We start from the raw sequence: 26,715 nt of genomic DNA on the forward strand, positions 1-26,715 counted from the left end.
ACGAGTTTATAGATAAAGTTAGCCAATTGAAAACTATTAACTTGTGTATTACATTGACAGAAATGGATCTTCATATATTATTATTATTATTACTATTAGTATTTAAATATTTTAATATTAAAAGAAAACATATTATATTTCACTTTTTCATGCCCTATATTCATGTCTGGAATGTTTAAGAGATACATTTATGATCTGTGTTGGATAAGGATGAACAAAATATGAGATTCTAAATGAATGAAAATGGAGCAAAATATAATTATTTTAAAAAATTAAACAGAGTAAAAATATGAGAATGATTTTCCATATTGCTTTTGTAGAGGATTTTTTTTTTGTTATTTGTATTTTTTATTTCTCCTGTTATCTTTCTTCTAACAAACACACTTATTTTTCATTTTTTATTTTTCACGGATTTATTCTCTTCTGGACCTATCTTCAACTGCACCAAACAAGCTTTAAATCTAAACAATAATTTATGATTTCATAACTCTTTTAATTTAATTTGTAGGTATAATGTATCAAAAACATTTTTTTAAATTAATCTTATAATATAAAATTCAAATTAATTAATTAATTAATTAATTCACTCAAATTCACTAAAAGTGTCTCACAATGGTAACTTTTAATATTTATAAATGTATATACTCAAATTCATCACCAGAATCTCTCATGATATATACACATGCAGTTTCTATCTTAACATAACAGTGTCTTATGAAGAAAAAAAGTGTATTACATCTGTGTTGTGACAGAAAAAAATTGTATACTGTTAACTGATAAAAATGATGTTTAGTATACATTCCAGCAATTAAGAGTTAATGAAGTTATTAAGAGAAATGATAGTTTAGAATTAAACGAGATAATATGATGATAAAATGTGTGAAATGGAGATTAGTAGATGATAAGTATATGCAGATGATTGAAAAGAAAAGAGCATGCACAAGCATAACACAAAAAATGTCAAATTGTGAATGATTGGTGTAGGGTAAGGCAAGAAACGCAACAGTGAAAAAACTGAAAGGAAGGGACGGAGGGAGTGTCCCACAAAGAGGGCAACATCTTATATAACATGGCCTTCTTTTGCTATGTGTACCTCTTCCAACCCACTTTTCTCCCTCTATATTTGATTAGATTGACATGACCCCTCTGACATAGGTGTGTCTCTGCATGGATTCCAATTTACAAAACGGTGTCGTCTTCCTCTCATTTTTCCCACCATCCTATTCCTATTCCTAGTGCCTAGCTAACATATACCAATTCCATCATAGTAAAGCAAAAGTGGTGTTTGTGTGTTGTATCATTGTATGCTGTGTGTGAGTGTGTGAGTCTGAGTCTGATAGAGAGAGAGATATTACATATAGATCAAAAAGATCCAATATCTCCCCAAAGGAATATCACATGGGTGATAGATGTCCATGGAATGGACGGTTGATGTTTGATTCCTTTCAATCACACCCACCACTACCCCTACAATTTCTAAAGCCAAACCAAAGACTATTATTATATTACTTTCATCACCAAACAACAGCTTTTTGCACTTTGTGTTATATTCTCAGCCATTAAGTTTTGCTAGGGTTCCAATCAAACAATCTCGCCAAAAATGTATACATATCAATCTACACAGTACTTATTAAAAGGTTCTTAGATGGTCACAGATTAATCCTTTTTTATATCAAAAGTTATTTCTTACTTCTTATACATATCTATGTGTAAATCCTGCCGATCTTTTCAAGAATATTTTGATACTTAAGCATGTTAAAAATGGAGCAGATATAAGTTAATTAAGAAGCATAGCTATAAGTACGTGCTTAGTACTACTAATATGATTAGCATAGATGATGATGTATTATTCTGTGATTTAATTTTTGTGAATGAGTGAAGCACTTTTTCTCTCTCCTCTATTCCATGATGTGAGTGAGAGATAGCCAACAATATAGTACGCATAAACAGTGGTGGTGCATAGACCTAAGAGGGTGAGTTTCACACAGATACATCTTTCATTGGGAAGGAAAACTCTGAGTTAAGTTGCAGAGACACACGTTAACCCTGTGTGTAGCCTCTGTGTCTCCACCTGCATTTAACACACAGCACTGGTAGTGTTTGAGTTTATGTGTGAGATGGAGAGAGAGAAAGAGAATGAGACTAAGAAGCAACACTGTTGATGCACAGAAGGAGGAAGGTAGACTACACATTCCCAAGGGAGGACTCTGAATCTGAATCTGATTCCACTACCTTTTACAGGCTATAGAGCCAAGAGCCCAAAAATCCCTATTGTTCTGACTGACTATCCATTTGGGTTCTTTGGAGTTTTCTACAAAAAAAGACTCAGATTTTTTAGCTTCATTTCCGGGAGTACTCTCTGGACAATTATATGCAGTGCTCTTTTTGAGAAAACAGTAAGGTGGGGACTAGGAACAACTGATCCAAGCCAAAGAGGTAGAGCTAGATACAGCTAGTGGTATTACTGTTAATATTACATAGTATTGTAAATAAATAAATAAATGCATTCTATATCTACCATGTGATTGGTTTTACAAAGAGAGACGAAAAGAGGTCATTCCTTTCAAGGGTTTAACACAACTTACTTTGTAACAATGATAGGGTTTGGAGGGAACAGCTGCAGTGAGCTTTCTGAGATGGACATGATGAACATGGAAACTAATAGGAAGTTTCTTTCTCTGCCTCTTAGTAACAATTCTGGTGCTCAAATGCGCAGTGATAGAAGAGTACCTGTCGCTACCAACAGCATCGCCCAGGATCATCACTACACCCACCACAACCCCACCGACACTTGCAGTGTGAGGGATAAAATCATGGCACATCCTCTTTTTCCTCGTCTCTTGTCGTCTTACCTCAATTGCCTAAAGGTGATGAATTCTAAATTCTTCTTACTTGCTACATATTCACATAAGTACTCGCTTCTTTCCCTTTCTTCTCAATACAAGTTATCCATATATGTATACGATCATGCACTCTTTAACTTGGAAACTAAAACTGCACTAACATCTATTTCTGTTTCATGGATTATGAGATCCAGACCTTCTGTTGTGGTTTTTCATTTCGAGATTCTTTTTTTATTTTCATGTTTTGCTTGTTTTGATGGCATGAGTTGAGTGCTTACAGGTTGGAGCGCCTCCTGATGTGGTGACTAGCTTAGAGGAGTCGTATGCCAAATGTGAATCCATCAATGCATCGTCAGGAAGGACAGGAAGTGGTTCCATAGGTGAAGATCCAGCCCTGGACCAGTTCATGGAGGCCTACTGTGAGATGCTCATTAAGTATGAGCAAGAGCTTACGAAACCCTTTAAAGAAGCCATGCTTTTTTTCTCAAGAATTGAGTGTCAGCTCAAAGCCCTAGCAGTTTCATCAGATTTTGGTGATTACCCTTAATTCATTATTTGTTCCTACAAATCTATCAGTACTGTAGAGCAATTATGGACGATTTCTTGTTTGGGAAAGTGGGTGCTGGTGAGCTACCCAGTGTGTCAGTGTGAGAGAAGATAATTCACTTCTTTTCCATCTTTTCTTAGTACGCGTGTACTTATAAGGGTGTGAAGGGTATTTCTTGTCTTGATGTTGGAAGCCAAACTAGTCTTTATGCTTCACCTTCCTATCAAATTATCAAATTGCCATACTCTTTGAAGAAGTATAATGGTTAGCTTCTATGGGACCACATCACCTCATCCTTGTACCCAGAATACCATGCGTGTGTGGCCTATGTGGAAAAAAAGTAACATGAATGATTTATAGCAGCACAGCCACGGATCTTTGTTTTACTATGAAATTACTAGAAATCAACTCTGTGGACAGGTTTTAGTCAGAGTCTAAATTAGTAGTGATGAATCGTGGTTTAACTTGCTATCCTTAGACTAGTGGTAGTTTTATGTGTCTCAGAATCTTTAACCCTCCGTGGAAAAATGCTGCTAGCATCGAAGGGAACGAGTTACTAGTCATAATTCTGATCTCCGCCAGCCATGTCTTTCAAAGCTTAATGTTGGTATTAAGTATCAATAGTTGGTTGGGTAATGATAACCAGAAGTTGATGGTGCAATTATAATGCCAATAAAAAAAAAGGAAAACCACACCTGCGTCTACTAGAAACTGTTTTTTCAGTAAGACTGATGTGATACCAAAAATTATACTTTTATCATATATTATCTTGTGAATTAGATGAAAAAGAGTTAGTCAAATGACCTTTCTCATCACAAACAGTGATTAGTTAAAAAAGAACTTGGTTTAAAACCTTTTACAGTATTTTTAAGATTGTTATATGGGTCCAAGGTCTTTGAATTAGGTCAAAAAGTTTGAAAAAGATTATGAGTCCAAATTACTGCTTGAGGGGAAATCAAGAAAATTGAGATTTTGTTTTCTTATTCTAATGATGAAAAGTTTATTCAAAACCCCAATGCTGCTTAAGTAAGTGACCCATTGATTGATAATCTTGATGGGTTTCCGGATTTATTTAAAGAGATTTTTCTTTTTGGTTCGTGTGACCTTAGTGTTATTCATCATTTCACTCATACTCAGTGAGTTGTCACCTCTTCTTTCTTCTGTTTAATTGCTCTCCACATTTAGATGCATGGCTCTCTCTTTCAAGACCCCTTTAAGAATTTAGTAGAAAAAGGAAACTCCTTGTCTTATCTGTTGCCATATGTTTTCTTGTCAATTAATTTGTTCCTTCTGTAGCTCAATTCTAAAAAACCAGTGTAAATATTATGTGTGCATGATTATTTTGTTATTTCCCTACTTGGTATGCTCTCTAGTGATGAATGATAGGGTTACATTTATAGTTATTGGTGAACCATATCTTATATATTATAACTTGTTTGAGTAAAGGTTGTATGCACTTTGAATGGCCTTCTATGCAGTTGTTTTCTAAGCAGGCTTCTCCATTTAGTATATAACTAGTTTGCAGTAAAGAAAATATTGTTAATCAAATTTAGTTCTGAGCATGTATTTAATCAATTCTTAGGTAATGCTTGCATTTTATATTTCAGAAAAAGAAAATATATACTTAATAGAATGGTTTGTTTAGCTTACATATGTTAGAGTTATTATACTATAATATTATTCTACTATTGCTCTTAATACTTATTAAAAAGCATACTTATTAAATGAATAATTAATATATTTAATATCTAGGATATATAAAATGAAAACGTTATATAGCAAGGGAATTGGTAATGAGATTTAGAATGATTTGATATATTATTCTTAAATTAATATTCAGTGTTACATGTCAGTAATCATGACTTCCATGCAATTTCTGATGTCAGTATTTGGTGATAGTTCTTGCATGAACTATTTTTACTGATAGTTCTTAATTTTTCTTCCGTTTTGTTGTGGCAATTTGAAATTAAGGTCAAAGTGAATCATCATCACAGAATGAGGTTGATGTGCATGAAAACAACCTAGACACTCAAGCTGAAGATCGGGAACTGAAAGTCCAGCTTCTGCGCAAGTATAGTGGATATCTAGGGAGCCTCAAGAAGGAATTTTTGAAGAAGAAAAAGAATGGAAAGTTGCCAAAGGAAGCTCGGCAACAACTGCTTGATTGGTGGAACCGGCATTACAAGTGGCCCTACCCTTCGGTAACTAGGCTCTACATCCTTTATAAACAATAATATATACCAGCAAAACTGTTTCAAACAAACTCTTAATTAATCATTGAAACTCACAAATTATTAGTCATTTATGGTTTTGTATTTTTCAACCAATGTTAATCTACAGTACAAAGTGCAGGTCTGTTAGAAAGAATGTGAGTGATGCTACTTCTTTCTACAGTATGCCTTTATAGTGTTGTACAACATAGTGAATAACTATTCATATCATTTCATTGCTTTGTTTCCTTTATATTTTCACCAAAATGCGGACACATTTGATAGTGCTGTAGCTTTTGGTGTTAAGTAGAAAACAATTCTGGCAATATAAATTCTACTGTTGAAACCTTAAATTGTTGTGTTGGTTAATCATAAGGTTTATTTACCATTATATGGTGAATATGATGGGATAAATTTGCAGGAATCACAAAAGCAGGCGCTGGCAGAATCCACAGGCCTAGATCTGAAACAGATCAACAACTGGTTCATCAATCAGAGAAAACGTCATTGGAAGCCATCTGAGGATATGCAGTTTGCCGTGATGGATGCAACTAACTACTACATGGAAAATGTTATGTGCAAGCCATTTCCAATGGATGGCATGCCCATGCTTCTTTAACACAATCCTCTACTATAATATCCAATAGCTGAGCCAAAAAACCCTATCTATTTTTAAGTTGTTTAGGTCTCCAAGTTGGTATGATATATGTCATGGAAGCGTGTTTTACCTTAATTAAATTGTAGAAAGCAGAATGAAAAATCTACGTTATTACTGAACTGCAAGCTTGTAAGTGTGCATGAATCTAACTATATCCTCTATTATCTACACTGTTTGTGGAGATCACTAGAGATTTCTGTATGTGTTTATTTCCTAATTTAATGAAAAGTATATTTTATTTTCATACGTGTGCATATATAAATGTACATGAAAGAAACCAAAAGGGTATTTATCATGAAATAGCAGTGTGTTTTTTTTAACAGCATATTGTCTTGTGTGTGTGTCATATTGTCTTGTGTGTGTCTATTCATCTATCAATATTCATGTTTATCACGTCACTTGGGGTAAGCAACACTAATGAAAGCTTTACCTGTTCTTTTTGTTTAAGTTTTGCAGTAAAATTTCTGGATAGACATGCCTGCTCATGATGTCTACTATGAGATAAATTAGATAATATGTTTGTGTTGGATATGTTGTGGGTGTACCAAGTTGGTATGTGGGTCCTCATCTCTTGTTGTTGCCTAATGCAACAAAGGTTTCTCATCCTTGTTGATTTGATGATTGAGTGTGGTTGTTGCTTGCAATAAGGAAAAAAAATTTGCACACTCAACATATGTCTACACCTAAAGAGAAATAGGAATAGATATATCAGTCAAGCAAAATGTGACCCTTTCACATGTTTGTGTTCCTGCTATTGGTATTATGTAGGAGTTTCACATGTGTTAAATGATTGATTCACATTTTGGAGAAAGTAGCAGAATAGCTTATTGGGATTCACATTTTGGATTGCAGCAGTTTAGTTGTGTGTGTGTTAATGTACTCATTATATTACTGCCTTAAGTAAAACTTGAGAACTCTGCAAAATAATATGAACGAAAAGTTTGGTATGTGCTTTCATTCATGAGCACATGCATTTGGTTTCCTCAGGTGAGTTTTTACGAAGTTGCTTTATGTAGTTCTTCAGGTAAAACGTGTTTATTTTTTTAGTTTTTAAATAATGCACAATTTCTTCATTTAACATTGAGTTATTGTTAAATTGTATTTGAAAATTAATAATTAAATAATCTTTAATCAATTAACTAATGAGTTTAATTTTTTAGAATCAAGAGTTTTAAATGTGTAATTTTTACCCTTTAATTTTATATTTTTACACTAACAAATTATGCAAAAAGTATTTAGAATATATATATAATAATAATTTAATACTCAGACACATTTTATGTTATTTCTTTATTTAAATTTATAAAAATGCGTGTTTCAAAAAATATACCTTTAAAATATAGTAGAATATTTATATAATTAATATAATTTATTTAAAAGATATTAGTATTGACGTATTTTAAACTAAATTTTCTAATTATTTTTTATTAGAAAGATCCATTGACATTTATTGTTAGTATTAAAGCTTTGTTAATTAATTATCAAATGTATTTATCTTAGTCTTTAAACCTATAACATTTTCCCTTCAATGTCACCCATCAAAAATATGTGCTGCTGAATTGAAAATAAAGAATATTATATTAACATTATTAATACATTTTGCATTTTTTTAGATGATATTCATGTTTTTCTAATTTTCTATTGTCTCAAGTTTATTGCTTTGCATTCTCGAGATGTATCTTTTGTAGCAACAAATAAAAGACATTTTATTTAATCTGTAAAAATATGACAGATAACAAGTAGTAGATTGATAGTGCCTCTGGTTCAGCTTAACTTCCTTACCTGACATAACTGCATTACTTGTTTGGAATTTAATATTACAATAATCGTAACTATTTCTTGCCATTTTCTCGTTAATTAAATATTGTTCAAATGGTTTATCACACACAAAAAAAAAATCTATATCAGGGGTAGGGACAAGAATTTATCATTTTTATTAATAACTAAAACATAGTAAAAAAAAACCCAGTATTATTGAGTTTTTACTATCGCTTGTTTTCCAATCTTCTAACACTGTTTTTAGATTTTTCTTTTTCTTTTTATTTAATTTTATTCAATTATCTCAATTGAATATACAGATTTATTAGTAGCTTAAAAATATTTAAAATTAATATAAACATTAAATTAAAATTTATTAAAAAAAAAATAACATAAGCGCTCTACATGCCTTGTCGACTTCTATTGATCTCTTTACCTTTGGAAGCAGCCACGGTGTGTAGGTTTTGATTCTTCTTTCCTCACCTCTGCTCCGCCACAACCGTCAGAACCTTCTTTCCTCCACGACAAAACTCATCCTCCGATTCCAAGATCAAGTTCACTCTGCAATACGCGTTCGGCGACTCCGATTTCTCCGACGCCGGCAACTTCTCTGCTTGCCTCAAGACTTGGAGCCGGGGTGGCCAGGTTACTTTTCTCCTCTCTTTTTTTTTTCTCGCATTTTCATTCTTTATCTGAAGCTATTCACCACTTAGCATCTAGTTGTCTGATTAGTCCGTTCCCTCTGTTGTTTCCAATTTGTTACAATCATCTTCTGCTCTGTATCTATGATTGAGTCTCCCTGTATTGCATACATTGAATGCTAGTTAATAACTCGTGTTTTGCGGGATGGGGGCAATTCTCTGAATTTAACCTATTTGCTTATTTGCCTACAACCTATTCGATGAAATGTCTGAGCTAATATCACTGTTTAAATATATTATTATCATCTTCATATAAGATATATATATCTTATCTTTCGTTCACTACTTTATTTGCATATATTTTGTCACACTTCAGTGGTCTCTTCGATGTAATCATACAAGGTGAGATTTTCTGTTCTGCTCACATAACGTAATTTCGAATGTTCAGTTGAATGAAGTGTGAGAACTTTGATTTTTTTTTACTGGTTTTTATTTAAGTCGGTTTTTATTTATATTTGTATTATAATTGTTAAATTTGGGTATGTAGTTAGAGAACGAATGAAAGTCATATTAACTTGATTTGTTTCTTAATGGTGTTCTGACTTTAAGCTGAAGGCATGAATGCATTCAAGGCATACAAGGCTTGCGTGCCAATTGCTTGGAGCCCAAATCTCTACATAACTTTGGTGAGGGGTATGCCAGGGACCAGGAGGCTCCATAGGCGCACTTTGGAAGCACTTCGCCTGCGCAAATGCAATAGAACTGTCATGCGATGGAACACACCTACGGTTAGGGGAATGCTCCAACAGGTTTTAGCACAAGATCTACACATCTCTATTTTCTGCTTGAAATGACTTGTGTCTGTGGATACTAACTTTGCTAAACATTGTAATTAATATAGGTCAAGAGGTTAATTGTTATTGAGACAGAGGAAATGTTCAAGGCCCGCAAGCAGAAGGAGGAAACGCACCGAGCTCTACGTCCTCCGCTGGTCATAAGTCATAAACCTCCTTCCCTTACTGATGCTTTATGAAGTCTACTGTGTTCTTGTGTTCTTGCTATTAAAACTATTGAATACCATTGTTTAAAGCTTTCGTATCCAATGGACAAAATTTGTTTTGAAGGTATGGTCATGGTTTGAATCTGTAATTTTGTCGTATTTTCTATCGATAACATTAGTCAAATTCAGGCTTCTGCTCATGAGACCTGCCTAGAGTGGTTCATTTATTTATATTTTCAGTCAGGGAATCAATTACATTTTATCTCTTAATTGCCTTTTTCTTTAGGATACAACTCACAATGCAGTTTGTCTTTTTTATATGCACCTATATTGACATCCCACTTTTGTTTTACACCCACTTAACAATCGTCTATACTATTATTTTAATAATTTTTCAGATCATTTAATTGTAATTATCCCTTATTTTATATATGTGCATATATATTTTGTTAAAAGCATTATATCAGGTGTTGTATACAACTCCGGGTCAACAGCAAATATCTGTCAATACTTAATAGTACATCGCAATTGTCCACGTTAAATGAGGTTGACACATCCCTCAAAATAAACAAATTCTTGGCATAATGTTTAGGTCTTCCACACTATATATTCGGTCAAACAAATTGAGATTTTAAGACTTTATCCTATGCTTCTTCCTTTCCATCAACTCCAACTATCACATCATTTGTACTCGCAAGCTCTTTTTCTGCACCGTTAGTAGGCTGTATGCCGTGTTGAGCTTTGTACTGATGCTTCGTTGCTAGAACAAGAAAAAATATATAATTCAGCACGCCTAGCACTGCAAGCAACCAATAGAAGTAATCTAGCCTTCCCTTGTTCAGATTGCTCCTTAACCATCTCTTGTTACTTGCCTTGTCCACAATTGACACCAGTAAGCTACTGACAAAATAGCCCATTGAAAGGGTAGATAGGAAAAGTCCAGTGCTCATTGATTTCATTCTCTCTGGAGCCTCCCTAATGAAAAATTCTAGTTGTCCAACATAGGCAAATGCTTCCCCCGCACCCACCAGAAAAAACTGAGGGACCAGCCAAAATGCGCTTATTGCAGTACTGTTTTTTACTGCATTCTCCCTCCTTTCTTTCTCAACAATTGCAGCAACCACCATGGCAACTATGGAGAAAGCTAGTCCAATTCCAACCCTCTGAAGACTTGTGAGCCCCTGGGCATTGTTTGTGAGTTTCCGAGATAAGGGGACAGTGAGTTTCTCATTTAGGGAGGTAAAGAGGAGAATGGTAATGATGAGAAAAGCTGATAGAGATCCTGCTGGAACTTCTAGAGATCCAACTTTTCGGTTCATGAATGTAGCTTGCTCAATGGTGAAGGTATTCATTTGAGAATAGATTGTCCAGAAGAGGATACATGTAGACCAAATGGGAAGTAGCTTGATTACCATTTTAACCTCCTCAACTTGAGTCACTGTGGAAACTATCCATGGATTTTCTTTGTTTTCATCCTTTGAGCTGTTCTCATCTAGAATTGCAGCTTTGTCGAGGAACCTATCGGACCAAGTGCCAAACAGTGAAAGTACCCGTTAGTTTATGTCAAATCCTTCATATATGATTTCAAGTATTGCTGACTAGGTTTGAATGGAGATGAACATCAATGAATTTCTCAGAATATTTATTTCACTTTACTACATCCCTAGGATTTGAACGACACCTTTATCATAAATTGTTCCTCGTGTTTTTGTCGAAGAATAAATTATGCGTACATATGCTGATTCGAGATGATAGCAAATTAAAATCGTATAATCCAAAGTTTGAGTCAAGGTTACACTTCGATAATTCAGTCTAATGTATGACATTTGGGTTCTTTTTTATCTTGTAAAATCTTTTTTGCCTTATTTGCCATCAGTCGTTACAAGTCGGTGCAATTCGTTTACAGGAATTTCGTAAATAGTTCAGAAAATGAATATAGAACATAGTAAAAAAGTAAAGTTCCAACCAAATTCTAGAAATTATGGATTGGTCATGTAAAGCTTTTCATAAATTAAAGCTAGTTTATTCATCAGCTAAAAAACAGGTTCGGAACAAGTTAATTAAAATAATTCCTACAAGGTCGCTTATAAATTAGTTCATCGAAATTGCTTTAACCTTTTACTTATCTTCTTTTTCTGTTAAAATTTATGAAAGGATGTCGAGTGGAGTAAAGGATGTAGCTCTTTAATGTATAGAATACGCATTCAATATCAATCTATTAGGATGGGCGTATGTGATAAAAATACGAGTTGTGTCTAGAAATGATGAGGTATAAAATTATTATTTTTCATAGTATTGTATTAAATATTTCGAAGATTTCACGCTTAAAATATAAAATAAAAGATACATTTAAAATATTGAAATAAATATTATATATAAGTTAAAAAATTTAATTGTATATATAATAACAACCATTGCACCATCAATATTATTTTGAAAGCTTGTGGCTTACACCTCTCTAGTAATTTATTTAAATTTATGTTCAAACTGTATTATTATTTAGTGTATGAAAAAATAATTGTATAAAGTGATTGTTTGAAAGGATGATAGAGAGCAGTGTGTCGATGGAAAAAGAGATCTAAGTCTGCTTTGTTATTATTGGAGTGAGTGAGAGAGATGTATCAGCATATCATTTTCTAGTTCTCGTAGGTGACAAAGATGGATGAAGAACAAAATACGTGTTCATTAGCATAACTAGTGAAAGTTTTCAAAAATCATTCTACCACATGAGTTTTGGTTATAAAAAGAAGAGCAAAACACTATTCCAACAAACGCTGCGTCTTTTTTCTTTTTCCAAATTCCTTTTTGACAAACTGTTCAATCAAACGTAATATTTGTCCTTTTCTAGAGACAACAAAAACACTCATGTTGTCCCAGATATTAATAGTAATAGTAATCCCGTGAAAGTAAGCAATCATTATTAGAACCACACAAAATAAGAACTTTTTTTGAAATTGCTGTGCAATAATTGAAGAGAAAGACCACCGTGTACAAATTATGAGGAAACTACGGTTACGGTTATAGTTATTGAAACCAATTTCTTTAAGGAAAAACTAATTTTTTTACACTTAATTAACCACATGATGAAAATGCTTGAAGAAGAGGATAGAAAATTTACCTGAACCTCTGAGTATGTGGCACCTTGGCTTGAAGATAACCATTGAGAAAGGAGGGTTGTGAAGGGATAGGAAGAGTCTTGTTCTTCCAAGCCAAAAACAACACTCTCCATATAACTGTTAAGGGGCTTCCTTGTGGCCTCTTGAATCGATAAAATGGTGTGCCAGCAAGCAAAACAGCAACAGCAACCAACATTGTTCCTGCTGAAATCCCATAACCCCACCCTCTTCCTATGTCGTCTTGCACATACACCAGAACAACTACAGAAAATAAGGACCCAATACTGATGAAGAAGTAGAACCTGTTGAAGAAAAATATCATCATTCTTTCCTCCTTCGGGTCTGTTGTATCAAACTGATCAGATCCAAAACCTGAGACATTGGATTTTATTCCTCCACCACCCACTGCTATAGTGTAAAGTGCTGCATATAGCAGAGCCAATTGTTTGCCAGAGGCCTGAATGCATTCGTGGTGTTGTTTTCTGATACTACTGCATGTAGGGGGCCTCATGCCTGGAATGGTAGTAGCCACAGTTAACAAACTCGCGCCCTGGTCCAAGACAAGTGACAAGAAAACTAATTGGTGACTTCTAGTAGTAAGATGATCAGTGTAAAAGGTTATTCATCCGATCACAAACTTTGATGAGTAACAACTGTATTAACTTTTGCCATCACTACTTTATAAGCCATGTTACCAATGGTTTCTGAATTTTGATTGTTTAACGGATTTAACTGAAAGTGTATCGAAATTAAACTAAAAAAGGTGATATTATTTGCACTTGAAAACCACTTCCTCTTAAGGGAAGGGAGAAAATTGGTTGCCTTAGTGATCTTAAAAGCCAAAGAAATGAGAGAATTAATTATTGAGTATATCAAAATATGCAAATCTTTTGACATACCACAGCAGCTATGGTTGCAGATATGGCAACAGTCAGGTATCTGCCAAGTTTGGCATCAGCAAGGAAGCCACCAAGAAGGCCAAGCAGGTTGAGAGTTCCCATAACATTGGTAACTATGGTGGCAGAATCAGCTGAAGGGAGATTCAAATCTCCAACCAAGTAGGTCACTAAATTCATGGCTATGCCCATCACACATATTCTTTCTGCCAGTTCAGTACCTGCACACAAAAAAAAGTTTTGTTGGAGCCAAATTAGGTTCAACCTTGAGAACATGACTCCAATTTCTATGGATTGAGATGAATATGAACCTAAGATGAGCCCTGCTGCTAGCCATCCTCCAGTTTTTGTCTTGTCTACAGGGTGGCCTCGAAAATCAACAGCAGCAATGCCTTCTGCCCCTTTTTCATCCTCTCCATGACTTGCAACAAGAACCTATAAACAGCAAGGTAAAAAAATGCAAAACAATCATTAAGGCATCAACAAAGTATAAAACAAGCTTTGAACAATAAACAAAGTTCTCAGAAAAGAAGCTAAAACCATGTTTTTTGTTGGAGGGTAACCGCAGAGAGTTGAATGCTGTGTGTGAGTGTTTCAGCTCCAAGACTTGCTAAATAGTAGTGGTGAGGAAATGTAGAGTTAGCTATGTGATGGCAAGGACGAATTTGATAAGAACTAGTTTAGAATAGGTCCACTTGATGAGATGAGTGGCCTCAAATGCTGAGTTTGTGTCCGCGTGCTTTGGAGTTTTACAGGCTATCCTTCGTTGTGTGGCTTAAGACCGTACTCGCCTAATGAAAACAACACTTGGAAAGTGATAGAACAGTATAGCCACTCCCAATGTTCCATCACAAAGTCACTTTTATAATGAACAACTGAAAAAGAAAAACATGTACTAACCATGTTCTTCAGATCCTCATGCTTGATCAAGTATTTTACCATGTCATACAAACAATCAATTGGGTGAAGGTTTTACTGTTGCATCAGCAAACTTTAACAAAGTGGTTTTAGTTGAAAAGCTTTGGTGTATGTATCTGTTCTAGAAGCCAGAGACTGAATGCATTGGTATACTTCATCACCTACTGTGTTACGCATTTTCTAAAAGTAACACGCTGAATATAGTAATGGAGAAAATGCTCCTTATGAATCTGCATTTACGACACTACACCCTCTTCAGTGTGTATAAATCAAAGGCAAGGGTCGTACAAAGTGAAATGGGACCAACTACAGTTACATAATCAAAACTTCTACATATGAGATTATGTGCACATGAGTCACTGAACTGTTGTCTGTTGGTAATTTTCATAAACAGTCGAAAATGCATGATTCTAGAAACTCTGCAAATTAGAGTCAAATTCATCTTTAAAGTTCAAGTCTAATAAAATACAGTGCAAGATTAAAAGAACAAAAATTAGCATTTGTTCTACAGAGAGAAAGGAAACTGACGAGAGAAACAAATGGCAAAGAAATGAAAATAGATAAATCAAAGTGCTTCTGCTTGGTTTGAAAAAAAAAATATTCTTATAAGATAAAGCTATTTATAAAAGAATTGTAATTTTCTTATCACAAAATAGGTATAACTTTGAATACCAAATTTTTAATAATTTTAAATATCGACTTAGAACACTAAGGAAAGCTCGAACTCCAATCATAAATTACCTTTATTAAAGATTTAATTTGTCTATTGGAAAATTTGTCTAAAGCTTCAATGAAGAATGATATGTTGGATTTCAACGTGATTTAGTTTTTTGGTATTAAGACTAGTGGTAGGAAAGTTCTTCGTCCTCTTCCTGTTAGATGGGAATTTCCTTCACCAGGTTGGGTTAAAATTAACATTGATGGGATTGCTAGGGGTATCTTGGTCTTGCTACTTGTGGAGGTATTTTTTGTGGGAGTATGGGAGAATTTATTGGTGCTTTTTCAGGATTTCTTGAAGTTCAGACTGCCTTGGTTGCTGAGTTTTATGGAGTTATACATGCTATGGAGGAAGCTCAAAAGATGGGACTTACTAATGTTTGGCTTGAATGTGATTCTGTCTTGGTTTGCGCTGCGTTTACGTCTAAGACTAATGTTTCGTGAATGTTTCGTAATCGATGGAATACTTGTTTTAATTTCTGTAGGACAATCAGGTTTAAGGTTACTCATATTTTTCGTGAGGGAAATGCATGTGCTGATAAGTTGGCTAATTTAGGGTTCATTCATAGAGAATCATTTCATTGGTATAATAGACTTTTATCTAGTCTGTTCTTAGAATTCTTTATGAATAGGTATAGTCTACCCATGTATCGTTTTTGTTAACATGTGAGTTTTGGTCTAGTCCCCCCCATATTTTTGTATTTTCTTTCTTTTTCTTTTTTTAATAATATTTTTTTCATGTGATGGCAGATGATTGTTGTTACTTGAGGTGTCAGCCTACCTGAGATGTCAAGTTGTATAGTGATGCCTAACATGAAAACTTTTATAAAAAAAAAATATCTGCTTTGTTTTTCTCTAATAAAATTTTAATTGAATGTTATAAAAGTTTTTAAAAATATTTAAAAAATTTAAATTGAATAGCATATGAATGGATCCAACAAAATACAGCATAAAGAACACTTCCATCATCGCTTGTTGAACTTAATAATTTGATTGAAGACACATTGAGATTCGCAATGTAATAAATCACTAATTTTAATTTTTTTTTCACTTAATTTTAAAAAATTCTTTTTCATTTTAATTTTTTCACTATCTCACTTTTCATCTCTAATGCTTAAAACACACATAAGTGTGAATTGCATCAGTTTATATCGTGAATCTATAAGAAGACAAAATATACTACTTCTAAGTTTCACATGAAAGTACATACTTAAATTAGGTTAAATATATTTTTTATTTTTTTACTATAATTCAAAATTATTGTAGGTTTCACATAAAGTATGTAGTTAAACTTAAAGTTAAATATATTCTTTTTTCTTTTTTTATAATTTAAAAATATTTATTATCTTTAGTGACTTCATGATATTTATAATAAAAATAATATTATAATACGTCATTATAAATTTGTATGTTATTTTAAAAAAAAATAACAGTTAACAATTTTGATAATTTTCTTACTACAAATGTCTATAAAATTTAAAGTTTAGATTAAAAAAAAATTCACCTAAAATCAGAAATAAAACATATTTAATCTTTAAATTTGATAACTACATTTACCCAAGTTACTCGCAAGAATCCCCCACTTTAAATTTGCATGAATTAACAAAAAAAAAGTCTAATTATTATTTAAATAAAATATTAATATATATAGCATTAATCGCACTTGAGATGTGACATGTTAATGCGACAATATATGATAAACTTGTGTGTTTAGTTTTGGTATGATTTTCTGAAAAATTCCATTGAAGATGATTGCATGGTGCGTGCAAGAAGCTGCTACTGCCATACGTGTCTGTGAAAGTGTGTGGATGAAGTGAACCTAAGCTGTTGTATGCAACAACAGACACCAACAACTAAAGATGAGCCTTTGAATGTTTCTTAATTATGATTATTTGTCACTTTCAATATTCATCCTCATCCAAAGGGCCACAAAAGAAAGTAGTGATAAGTTAATTTCATGACACAACACAACTTCAACTTCCCTCTACTATCTGACAAAGATGATAAGAACTTGTCTTTTCATTCATCAACTCTATTCTCACAGATATGAATCATGTACCCACATGCCACTAATTCCATTTAAAAAACCATAAACCATACTTTCAGCCTAATTATTAACAAACTTTAATATTATAATAACATATATTAAGATTTTAAATTAAAAATAAAATAAATATAGTTTAAATATAATTGTTTTGATGTTTTTGGTAAATCTTTTTTATTTTTTAATGATGTCAAATACCATCACTGTTAACAAAATTTAACTTCTCTCCTTTACAAGTTTTGGTCGACTTCATAACAGGTAAAAAGTTTTATGGTTGAAAAAATTATTTTATACTTTACTTAAATTGAATTTGACGATAATTGTGTACTTTTCTTATATGACCAAGTTTGTGTTAACATGTATGATTTAAATAATTACTAAAAAATATAGATTTCATATTTTCATAGACGAAATATTTAAGCCTTGTTGTTTTTTTCTTTCTTTCGTCCATATCCATAATATTTATTGTGAAGGTTTTATGTTGTTTTGGAATTCTGTGTAATTGAATGGACAGGTTTTTTGTTCAGTTTCATATTTTTCTTGTACACCTTGTTTAAATATGAAAAATTTTACTTTGTTCTTAAAAAATAATTTTGGGATTGAGTCATTTCAAAATATTTTTTTATATAAAAAAGCTTATAGATTCATTTTCATAAGGAAACTTTTAGATCGTATAATTTAAAAGTTATTTTTTTATATAAATTCTTTTCTAAATTATACAATTGGAAAATCATCTTTCTTTTATGAATTATGTAATTTGATTTTGAGTTTCAGATTATGTAATTTTTTTTAAAATTGTACTATCCAAACATTTTCTTTCTTGATTTCATTTATGAAACAACAAAGAAACAAGAGTGTCTTGACTATAAGAGTGCGACCATAAATGAAAAACAACAATAATACGAGGAAAATTTGATCTTTTAATAACTCCAGTAGGAGTGCAAAAAGATATTGAAAAAATCTAACTTAAAAAAGCCCAAAATTAGAATAACCACTTTATATTTCTACTAGGTTAAGGGAAAGATTTTATCTATAAAATAGGAAAGATTATATTTATGAAATATTATTAATATATTAATAAATAATTAAATAATTGTAATTTATATATATATATATATATATATATTTTCAATAAAGATGCATAGATATGTCTTATAGTGTTTTATATAAATAATTTTATACAACCTTAAATTGAAATATTTTAATAATAATAAATTTTACAACATATATATTTTCACCTAATACAATCAACTCATACAATTTGTAAGTAAAGAAATTTATACAATATAACAAAGATACTAAATTTATAAAAAATAACAAAATACCAAATCACAAAAAAAAAATATAAATTAAAAAACAGAAATATAATAGTTATAAATATTAATAATGTTTGAACAACCTATATGATTGTCCACATTAAGTCCAACCTGTATAGTTAGTATATACATTTAGTATGAATTAGGAATACTATACGTTTTAATGTGAATTAAGAAACTTTTATGAGGCAACACATCAATCTAATCCAGCAGAGCAGAATACATGCCTAAAAAATGCACCCTCATGAATAAATAAATATTTTTGTGGTTAAATTCCCCTTCACACATATCCCTATCTAAAAAAATTAACAGAATTCCAAATAAAGAGAGTGCATATTTGAATGCACATCATAAATTTATTTTAATATATCATATTTTAAATTCTAAATTAGCAAAAATTACATTTTATAATTAGAATTTTATTTTTAATTAGTTAGCGTATACATTTAGTATGAAGTAGGAATACATTTGTCTTAATTTTTGAAAATTACAATGATACTAAATAAATTGATATTTTACATTATGAATGAGAAGTACAGAAAACCATAAAAATAATATTGGTGCATATTTGAATATATGTGTGCACATTATAAATTCATTTTAATATATGATATTTTTAATTCCAAATTAACAAAAAATATATTTTATAATTATAATTATAATTTAATTTTAATTAGTTAGCATATACATTTAGTATGAAGTAGGAATACCTTTTTCTAAATTTTGGGAAATGACAGTTGTAGTAAATAAATTGCTATTTTCCATTATGAATAAGAAGTACAGAAAACCATAAAAAGAATATTGGTGCATATTTGAACATACATGTGCACATTATAAATTCATTTTAATATATCATTTTTTTAATTTCAATTTAACAAAAATTACATTTTATAATTTTAATTTTAATTTAATTAATTTTTAATTAAATTACATTTTATATTCTCCTGAATGCTTTGATTTATCATACCAGAGAACAGCTCCACAATGAACACATTGACCAACATAAAAAAAATCTGAAAATTTAAAAAAGAATCATAAAATTATTTTTCTATAATACACATGCTAAAACGTTATACTGAAACATTAGTTATATTAAGATGTACTTTGACCAAGTAATAATAATTTTCTAACCTTGCAATTCATATTTTGAATATAGTTCGCTTCTAAAATTGTTGTGTATATCATTAGATAAATAAGAAGAATCATATTTATACATGTGAAAGGCCTTAAGACTTACCTGTACTTAAAGGACATGAGGGTTGCCTATTCTCCAAGTCTAATATTGCATTATGTGAAAAATTACACTCTTCTCCATGGTTTGTATATGTTAAGTTTTTCTTTTGGGTTGTATATTGTGGGGTAACAACCATGACAGTTTTCTCTATTGCATTCTCAAATGAACTTTTGTACTCTCTATGTCAGAAACTGCATCCTATGTGTAGTTTAATCCATATGAAAATGTTGTTAACTTATTCCTTTGGCTTGTGGATTCTTGGTTGAAAACCATCTTCATTTTCTTTGTTGGATTGTGGCCTGATTTGTCACGAACATCTGCAATGTAGTTATGATTATTTTAATACATTAGTAGTAAATAATAATCAACAATGAGAATCTCATTTACTTGTTAGAACAGAATTTGTTTCTCCATAAGAAATTGTGGTTGTTTGAGGACTTTTTTTGCTGCAATTTTTACTGGAGTACCTTAAGAAATCAAGTCATCAATAACAAACTTCAATTCTATATTTAAAAAAAAAATTGACATATAAGTTTGGTAGCTTATATATGGCATATTTCAATAAAGTTTAGCAATAGCTGGAAAAACTATTCATTATAATGTCACCAAAAAAAGAATGTTTGAGCTCAAATCCAATATTACACTTGAAATTTCATTTATTACAACCTATTAATAAATCCATTACTTGGGTTAAAGTCATGCACTGCATAACACACTTGAAAGATACAAACAACACATTTGATTATTCACATTAATAATCAAATCTCAAATGATTTATACATGTTTGAAATATTGTATGAACAATCTTCAATCTTATAACAATGTCGTGAAACATTCTGGTTCTCCTCTGTAACTTTGTTTTCACAGAACTTTCAGCATACTCTAACAATCTTCATCCATTGAGGATCAAAACATACAAACCTACAAAATAGCAATACACAACTATACAATGAAATACATAACATGTCATATATAATAGTAATCATAATATCCTCAAAACATAAAATAGTTATGACATTGTTTTGCATAATATATCAAATCCACTACAATATTACATAAGTAAGCAAATTACTCTCATATCCTCAAAAGATCAAATGTCACATAAATTTTAAATAACATTTCACTTCTCAATTTGAACAGTTCTTTTGAATGTCTTGAGTGGCAGATTGTCATCTCCAACTTGCAACAATGGTGGAGATTGTCTCTTGAGTGGAGTCACTATAACACTGCCATTGCTCAAATCCACAGTTTGAGATTGCGACTCATTGCATTCACTCCCAAACTTTGTCAACAAATCCTGTTTCAATACACACACTTTCAGAACAAATGTTTTCAAGTAATACTATTGCCTATTAGAATTTATTTATACCTCTGTGATGTTCTCACAGGAAGCATCAGTTAATGCTAGCTTTCCTTTTCCTTTTTTTCCATCTTGATCATATATCTCCTTATCAAACAAATGGGGATTTAAACAAATCAGTACTTAATAAACATTTTATATTACAGACATTGTACAGTAAAACATAACTTACCAATGAACTATTATTGTCATTGATGAAACGTTGAATGATGTCTTCATCTACACAATTTTTTTTAACTCTAAAGGTTTGCTCAAACCTGAAGCCTTTATCCATTTTTGAATCAACCTTAAACAAAAGCTTTTTCTCCAATATTTGTGCAAATTCATTTGGAAGATTTCCGTTCTAAAATAAAAATGAAATTCAAATTAATCAATGCACGAGTTATATATATATATATATATAACATTTAAAGGTGTGCAACAATAACCTTATCATGGCTTTCAAACATTTCAGCACATGATTTACTCAGCAGTGAACTTGCTTCTATGTCAAAAAGCATGAAGGTTGTAGAATCAGTGTCATCTATCATACGAAGTTGCATTTTATACCTGCCATACAAATACAATATGTTCAACACAACACATTAATATTGTACTATAATCAATATTCCAGTAGATATCAATAACACATACTTCAAAACGTGTACCTAAGGGTGACCTTCATTACGTGTTTATTGCATTTTTCACAAAAAAACATTTTGGAGTCGGGGTAAACTGCCTTGTTACAGATGCATGCAGTATACCACCAATCATCATCATCCACAACATGTTTTATAGTTGCAAGAACTATGAATGTGTTGACCTGTTTCAATAAAATGTAAAAATAAGTGAAAACAAAAGACAAATAAGAATTTAAAATATATAATGACGTTTACTTCTCTACAATCTTTCAACCCTGCTATGGTGTTCCTAGTGGTGGTTTAAAGAAACTCATCTTCAGGAGTTTGCTTTGAAGATTCACACAGTTGGCTGAACCCCTGGGATGGAGACTCCATTGTTTCTAACATCCTTTACCATTAAAAACAAATTATAATACATTAAAAAAAGCTTTTGACCAATATCAAATAATGATATTTCTAAAGTACCTCTTTTTCAACAGTAATGCTTCTTCAGTCAGTACATTATATTCCACTCTTGTGCAATCAATACAGTTCTGAACATAGATGTTGTCTATATAATAAAAAATTAACATGTAAGAAAATTAAGAAATCAAGACTAATAACAAATAATAGAGATAAGATACTTTGATTCATCCAAAATGATACATTTGAAGAACTTGACTTTGGCAAATTCTATAGATATGACTGCATTGTCTACTTCCCCCGTTGACAGAAATGCATTTAACTGATCTACATAAGTCTAAAAAAGGGTGCATTGAATCCTAAAACTATTCTCACAAAACAGAATTCCAATTATATCTGCGTTAAACACTACTGAAGTTAATAACAGAAAACTTGTATTGAAAAGATACCAAAAACTAGCAGAAAAACCAGCATGTTTGTATTCCCTCAAATGTTATAAGTATAGATATAGATACACCACATTCTGAATGAAGACTAAGAACCGTGACAGTTGATTTTCTTAACTTTAATTTATTTATTTAATAAGAATACGTAAAATGATGACATAATAGTTAGTCCATTACATATGGATAGTTAGTTCATTTTTTATTTTCGTATTATTAAACTAAAATTTAAATGCTCACTCTTGTATGGTATACGCTTAACAAATATAGGTTATTTTATTTATTACATAAACATTTAACAATACTAAATATTTATTTAAAAAATTAAAATATTTTGATCGGATTCTCAGTTCTAGATAATTACCATTTTAAAAAAAATGTACAAATGGCCTCAGGAGCAAGGCTTTCCTGAATAAATAGGCGAAGTAGTTGAAAACGGCGTCGTAATAATGTAAAGACACATGAAAGTTTGTAGTTTTAGGTTTCATTTTCAGTGAAGAAGAAGAAGAAGGTGGTGGTGGAAGAAGCATCACTTTTGCACATTCTCAAGAAGAAGAAGAATGTGGACGCGGATAATCGCACGAGCAACACGTGCCGTCCCTGGTGCTCGCAACTGCTCAGCAATTCACCAACGCATCTCTAACCCTATCTTTTTCAAAATCCCAAAATCAACTTTCCCTCAAATTCTCAACAACCCTCGATTTTTCGCCACCGATTCCACACTCACCCTCGATGACGAGCTCTCGCCGGAATTTTCAGAAAACGGCAGTGACAGACAGCGCGTAAAAGAAGGAGACGCGTACGAGGTTGACGTAGACAAGTTGGAGAGTGTGCTGCGTCTTCTTGAAATCAGTGCTGATGGGTCCTTTGAGTCGTGTTTGGATGACATGGATTTAACCCTGCATCAGCAATTGGTGACAAAAGTAATCGAAAGTCCGCTTGTTTTGGGTGAGAATCTGATAAGGTTTTTCAGATGGGCATGGAGTGAGAGATCATTGGAGGTGACCACCCCAATGGTGGAGTCTCTTGTTTTGGCTATATGTGGAAATGATGTGAGGAAGAAAGAGGCGTACTCGCTGTGGGATTTGGTTAAGGAGATTGGAGAGAAGGAGAGTGGAATCCTCAATGTTAGTATTCTCAACGACTTGATACTTTGCTTCTCGAGGTTGGTGAAAGGGAAGGCTGCATTGGAGGTGTTTGACAAATTTGAGGCCTTTCACTGTGTGCCGGATGCAGACACTTATTACTTTACAATCGACGCGGTTTGTCGGCGGCGTGCTTATGATTGGGCTTGTGGTGTTTGTGAGAAGATGGTTGATGCACAGGCATTGCCTAATAGCGAGAAAGTTGGTGCCATTTTGTCTTGGTTGTGTAAGGGCAAGAAGGCTAAGGAGGCCCATGGAGTGTATGTGGTGGCAATGGAGAAAGGGAAACGGCCACCGATGACTGCGGTTAGCTTTTTGGTTGCCAAGCTCTGTGGGGAAGATGAAACTGTGAAATTGGCTTTGGAGATGTTGGAGGATATCCCTGAGGAGAAGAGGAAGCGTGCGATAAAGCCGTTTATGACGGTTGTTCGGGCATTGTGTAGGATTAAGGAAGTTGATAAAGCCAAGGAGTTATTGGTGAAGATGATTAAGGATGGGCCGCCACCTGGGAATGATGTTTTCAATTTTATTGTCACAGGGTATTCTAGGGCTGGGGAAATTGGGAAAGCTGTGGAGACGATGAAGCTGATGGATAGTAGGGGTTTGAGACCGGATGTGTACACTTATACTGCTCTTGCTAGTGCTTATTCAAATGGTGGGGAGATGGAAGAGGCTAGGAAGATCTTGGCAGAAGCGAAAAAGAAGCATGTTAAGTTGGGCCCCGTGATGTTTCACACCCTGATTCGTGGATATTGCAAGTTGGAACAGTTTGATGAGGCTCTGAAGTTGTTCTCAGAGATGAAAAATTATGGCGTTCAACCCAGTGTGGATGAGTATGAGAAGTTGATACAGTCTCTGTGCTTGAAGGCTTTGGATTGGGAAATGGCGGAAAAGCTACTTGAGGAAATGAAAGAGAATGGTTTGCATCTCAAGGGCATCACGAGGGGTTTGATTAGAGCTGTCAAGGAGATGGAGAAGGAGGTTGTCGAGGTTGAGAGCATTACTGCAGTAGCGGAGACATAGTTCACTGTTTCAGGTTATATGAGTGGCCTGGTAGTTGTAACTTTTTTCTTTATTAGCATACTATTTTGATAGGAAGTTGCAGTCTCAATGCAAAAATAATTGAGAGGAGAAAATTTGAGAAGTGATTGTTGATGTGTTTGATGTTTTTAACCTGCACTTTTTATTTATCGTTTTATAATATTGAATTGAGTTGGCCATGTTTCTTATCCTTCTTTCTTTTGCACAATGTTGTGATCAACATTCTTTTTTATTGCTCTTGATGATATAGGATTACGTTGGATAAGAATCAATTTGCGTTGGATAAGAATCAATTTGCATCCTTCCCTCTTCCGACTCACACTGACACATGAAAATTGTTGCATACTAGTTGAATACATAGACTCGTGAGGCTTTGTGGCTTACCATATTTTATGTATTTGGTGGATCAGGATTCCCTTTGATTGCTAACCAGAAAAATGACTATAGTAGTACTTATGTTACTTGTTTCATTGACAGGAAACAACTTTTAGTTGATAAATACCATATGTTGTAGCAACCCGTGTTGTGTAGTGTTACTTCCCTACTACGTTCATTTGATCCTTTCCTAAGTTGTTGCTTAATTGCCTTGGTTTTAGCCCACGAGGAGGTAAACTAAATTCTGTTGAAGAAAAAGAAGGGATAATACAACTTTGGGTAGGCTAAGAAGTATTCAAAAGTAGAAGCAATTATATTTTTTAATTGAAATAACTAAGTAGCATCAAAGTCACTGAGTTTGTTTGCATATTGGAGATAGAAATTCTTCTCAATTTTGATGTTTTGGGCAGGTTTGATCAAATAAAGGCGAAACTGTGGTTTGTTAAATTGGGTATGGGGCTATGCGCTTAGCATTCTGCATCCTGAATTTTCATATTCCAAGTCAACAAGCATTGACACGAAGTATCCAACCAACCACATTTTCTCCATCACCAACTGCCTTCCTCAGTTGAGTTAGCCTTTATTCAGGTATATGTTAAACTGTTTTTCCAATTGCAGCTCTAATCCAGCTGTTCTTGTCTTGATAAAACAGAAAGAATATTTATTGGAAAAAAATTTACTACCTCTTCGTTTATCTAACAAATGTTAGACATTTAAAACCTACAAATAACTGGATATTCAATTAATATGCAAGTTGAATCAATTTGAGATTAATCATATATTATATAAAAAGGCTTCTAGGTATATAATGTTTTTTATTACCTGTTCAAAGTAGATGCTAGCCATTCAGTTAATTTGACTCTGACAGTCTCCTCCGAAATTGGTCTTCATGTTGTATGATTGCATTCTTTTTCCATCTAACTATAGACGTTGTTCCATCTTAGCTAGGACTATATCTGCTGCATTCGCAACGTGTTCATCCTGGTTTGGAAGGACCAAGACTTAGGTATTAGATCAATGATATGGAATACCCTAATTTTAGCTCTCAATTTGTGCAGGCAACTTCTAAAGTCGAGGACTTTTACAAATTGTTACCTGAAACTCTGTTTTCTATGTTCTCAAAGCACAGCTCATGTGCGACTAAAATGTTTCTAGAAATGAAATCTGACCGTTTAGGACACACTTTGGGTTTAATTATGAATACCATGTAGTTTATGCCCTCCAACAATCAATTTCTGTTGGTAGAGCATGTCCGAAATGTCATTCTTAAGGAAGAGAAATCAATCAATGAGAATTTCGTTCAGCAGGAGACAACAGCACAACATAGAGAAAGCAAGAAACAGATCTTTCTGGAGGCTCAATTGACATTCAAAACCAAAACGCTGGAACTCCGTAGAAGTCAAACAGTTAAAAATTGAAGTGACGAATCAC

General features: G+C 32.7%; 5 protein-coding genes across 9 annotated transcripts; 3 read left to right on the top strand and 2 right to left on the bottom strand.

Moving 5' to 3' along the window:
* The first annotated feature begins 1,280 nt into the window (after positions 1-1,280).
* Positions 1,281-6,502, top strand: LOC137826678 (homeobox protein knotted-1-like LET6). 2 transcript variants are annotated; one of them, XM_068632749.2, is made up of 5 exons: positions 1,281-2,436; positions 2,602-2,867; positions 3,124-3,376; positions 5,362-5,591; positions 6,022-6,502. In XM_068632749.2, the coding sequence occupies exons 2-5, from the start codon at positions 2,637-2,639 to the stop codon at positions 6,217-6,219; spliced, it is 912 nt and encodes a 303-aa protein (XP_068488850.2). In that variant the 5' UTR covers positions 1,281-2,436; positions 2,602-2,636; the 3' UTR covers positions 6,220-6,502. The 2 variants fall into 2 exon arrangements, with proteins under 2 accessions (XP_068488850.2, XP_068488849.2); XM_068632748.2 differs by lacking the exon at positions 1,281-2,436 and having other exon boundaries at positions 2,595-2,867.
* Positions 6,503-8,437: 1,935 nt separating this feature from the next.
* Positions 8,438-9,927, top strand: LOC137823331 (ribosomal protein L30 family protein). 3 transcript variants are annotated; one of them, XM_068628414.2, is made up of 3 exons: positions 8,438-8,661; positions 9,267-9,466; positions 9,559-9,927. In XM_068628414.2, exons 2-3 carry the CDS (start codon positions 9,275-9,277, stop codon positions 9,688-9,690), a joined length of 324 nt encoding a protein of 107 aa, XP_068484515.1. In that variant the 5' UTR covers positions 8,438-8,661; positions 9,267-9,274; the 3' UTR covers positions 9,691-9,927. The 3 variants fall into 3 exon arrangements, with proteins under 3 accessions (XP_068484515.1, XP_068484516.1, XP_068484517.1); XM_068628415.1 differs by having other exon boundaries at positions 8,489-8,661; positions 9,273-9,466; XM_068628416.2 differs by lacking the exon at positions 8,438-8,661 and adding an exon at positions 9,041-9,059 and having other exon boundaries at positions 9,273-9,466.
* A 217-nt stretch (positions 9,928-10,144) lies between these two features.
* Positions 10,145-14,743, bottom strand: LOC137823330 (Major facilitator superfamily protein). Of its 2 annotated transcripts, XM_068628413.2 has the most exons (5): positions 14,210-14,743; positions 13,981-14,104; positions 13,673-13,890; positions 12,776-13,323; positions 10,145-11,175 (listed from the first exon to the last, which is right to left on the bottom strand). In XM_068628413.2, exons 1-5 carry the CDS (start codon positions 14,210-14,212, stop codon positions 10,302-10,304), a joined length of 1,767 nt encoding a protein of 588 aa, XP_068484514.2. In that variant the 5' UTR covers positions 14,213-14,743; the 3' UTR covers positions 10,145-10,301. The 2 variants fall into 2 exon arrangements, with proteins under 2 accessions (XP_068484514.2, XP_090150321.1); XM_090294195.1 differs by lacking the exons at positions 13,981-14,104; positions 14,210-14,743 and having other exon boundaries at positions 13,673-13,902.
* Positions 14,744-21,018: 6,275 nt separating this feature from the next.
* On the bottom strand, positions 21,019-22,275 carry LOC137825378 (uncharacterized). Its single transcript, XM_068631050.2, has 6 exons — positions 22,222-22,275; positions 22,002-22,060; positions 21,687-21,807; positions 21,431-21,601; positions 21,268-21,345; positions 21,019-21,195 (listed from the first exon to the last, which is right to left on the bottom strand). The coding sequence occupies exons 1-6, from the start codon at positions 22,273-22,275 to the stop codon at positions 21,019-21,021; spliced, it is 660 nt and encodes a 219-aa protein (XP_068487151.2).
* Positions 22,276-23,161: 886 nt separating this feature from the next.
* LOC137823685 (Tetratricopeptide repeat (TPR)-like superfamily protein) lies at positions 23,162-26,533 on the top strand. Its single transcript, XM_068628911.2, has 3 exons — positions 23,162-24,904; positions 25,695-25,872; positions 26,343-26,533. The coding sequence occupies exon 1, from the start codon at positions 23,284-23,286 to the stop codon at positions 24,889-24,891; it is 1,608 nt and encodes a 535-aa protein (XP_068485012.2). The 5' UTR covers positions 23,162-23,283; the 3' UTR covers positions 24,892-24,904; positions 25,695-25,872; positions 26,343-26,533.
* Positions 26,534-26,715: the final 182 nt, after the last annotated feature.

The sequence above is a fragment of the Phaseolus vulgaris genome, chromosome 8 (genome assembly GCF_051622355.1).
Source record: "Phaseolus vulgaris cultivar YP4 chromosome 8, ASM5162235v1, whole genome shotgun sequence".
Classification (NCBI taxonomy): Eukaryota; Viridiplantae; Streptophyta; class Magnoliopsida; order Fabales; family Fabaceae; genus Phaseolus; species Phaseolus vulgaris.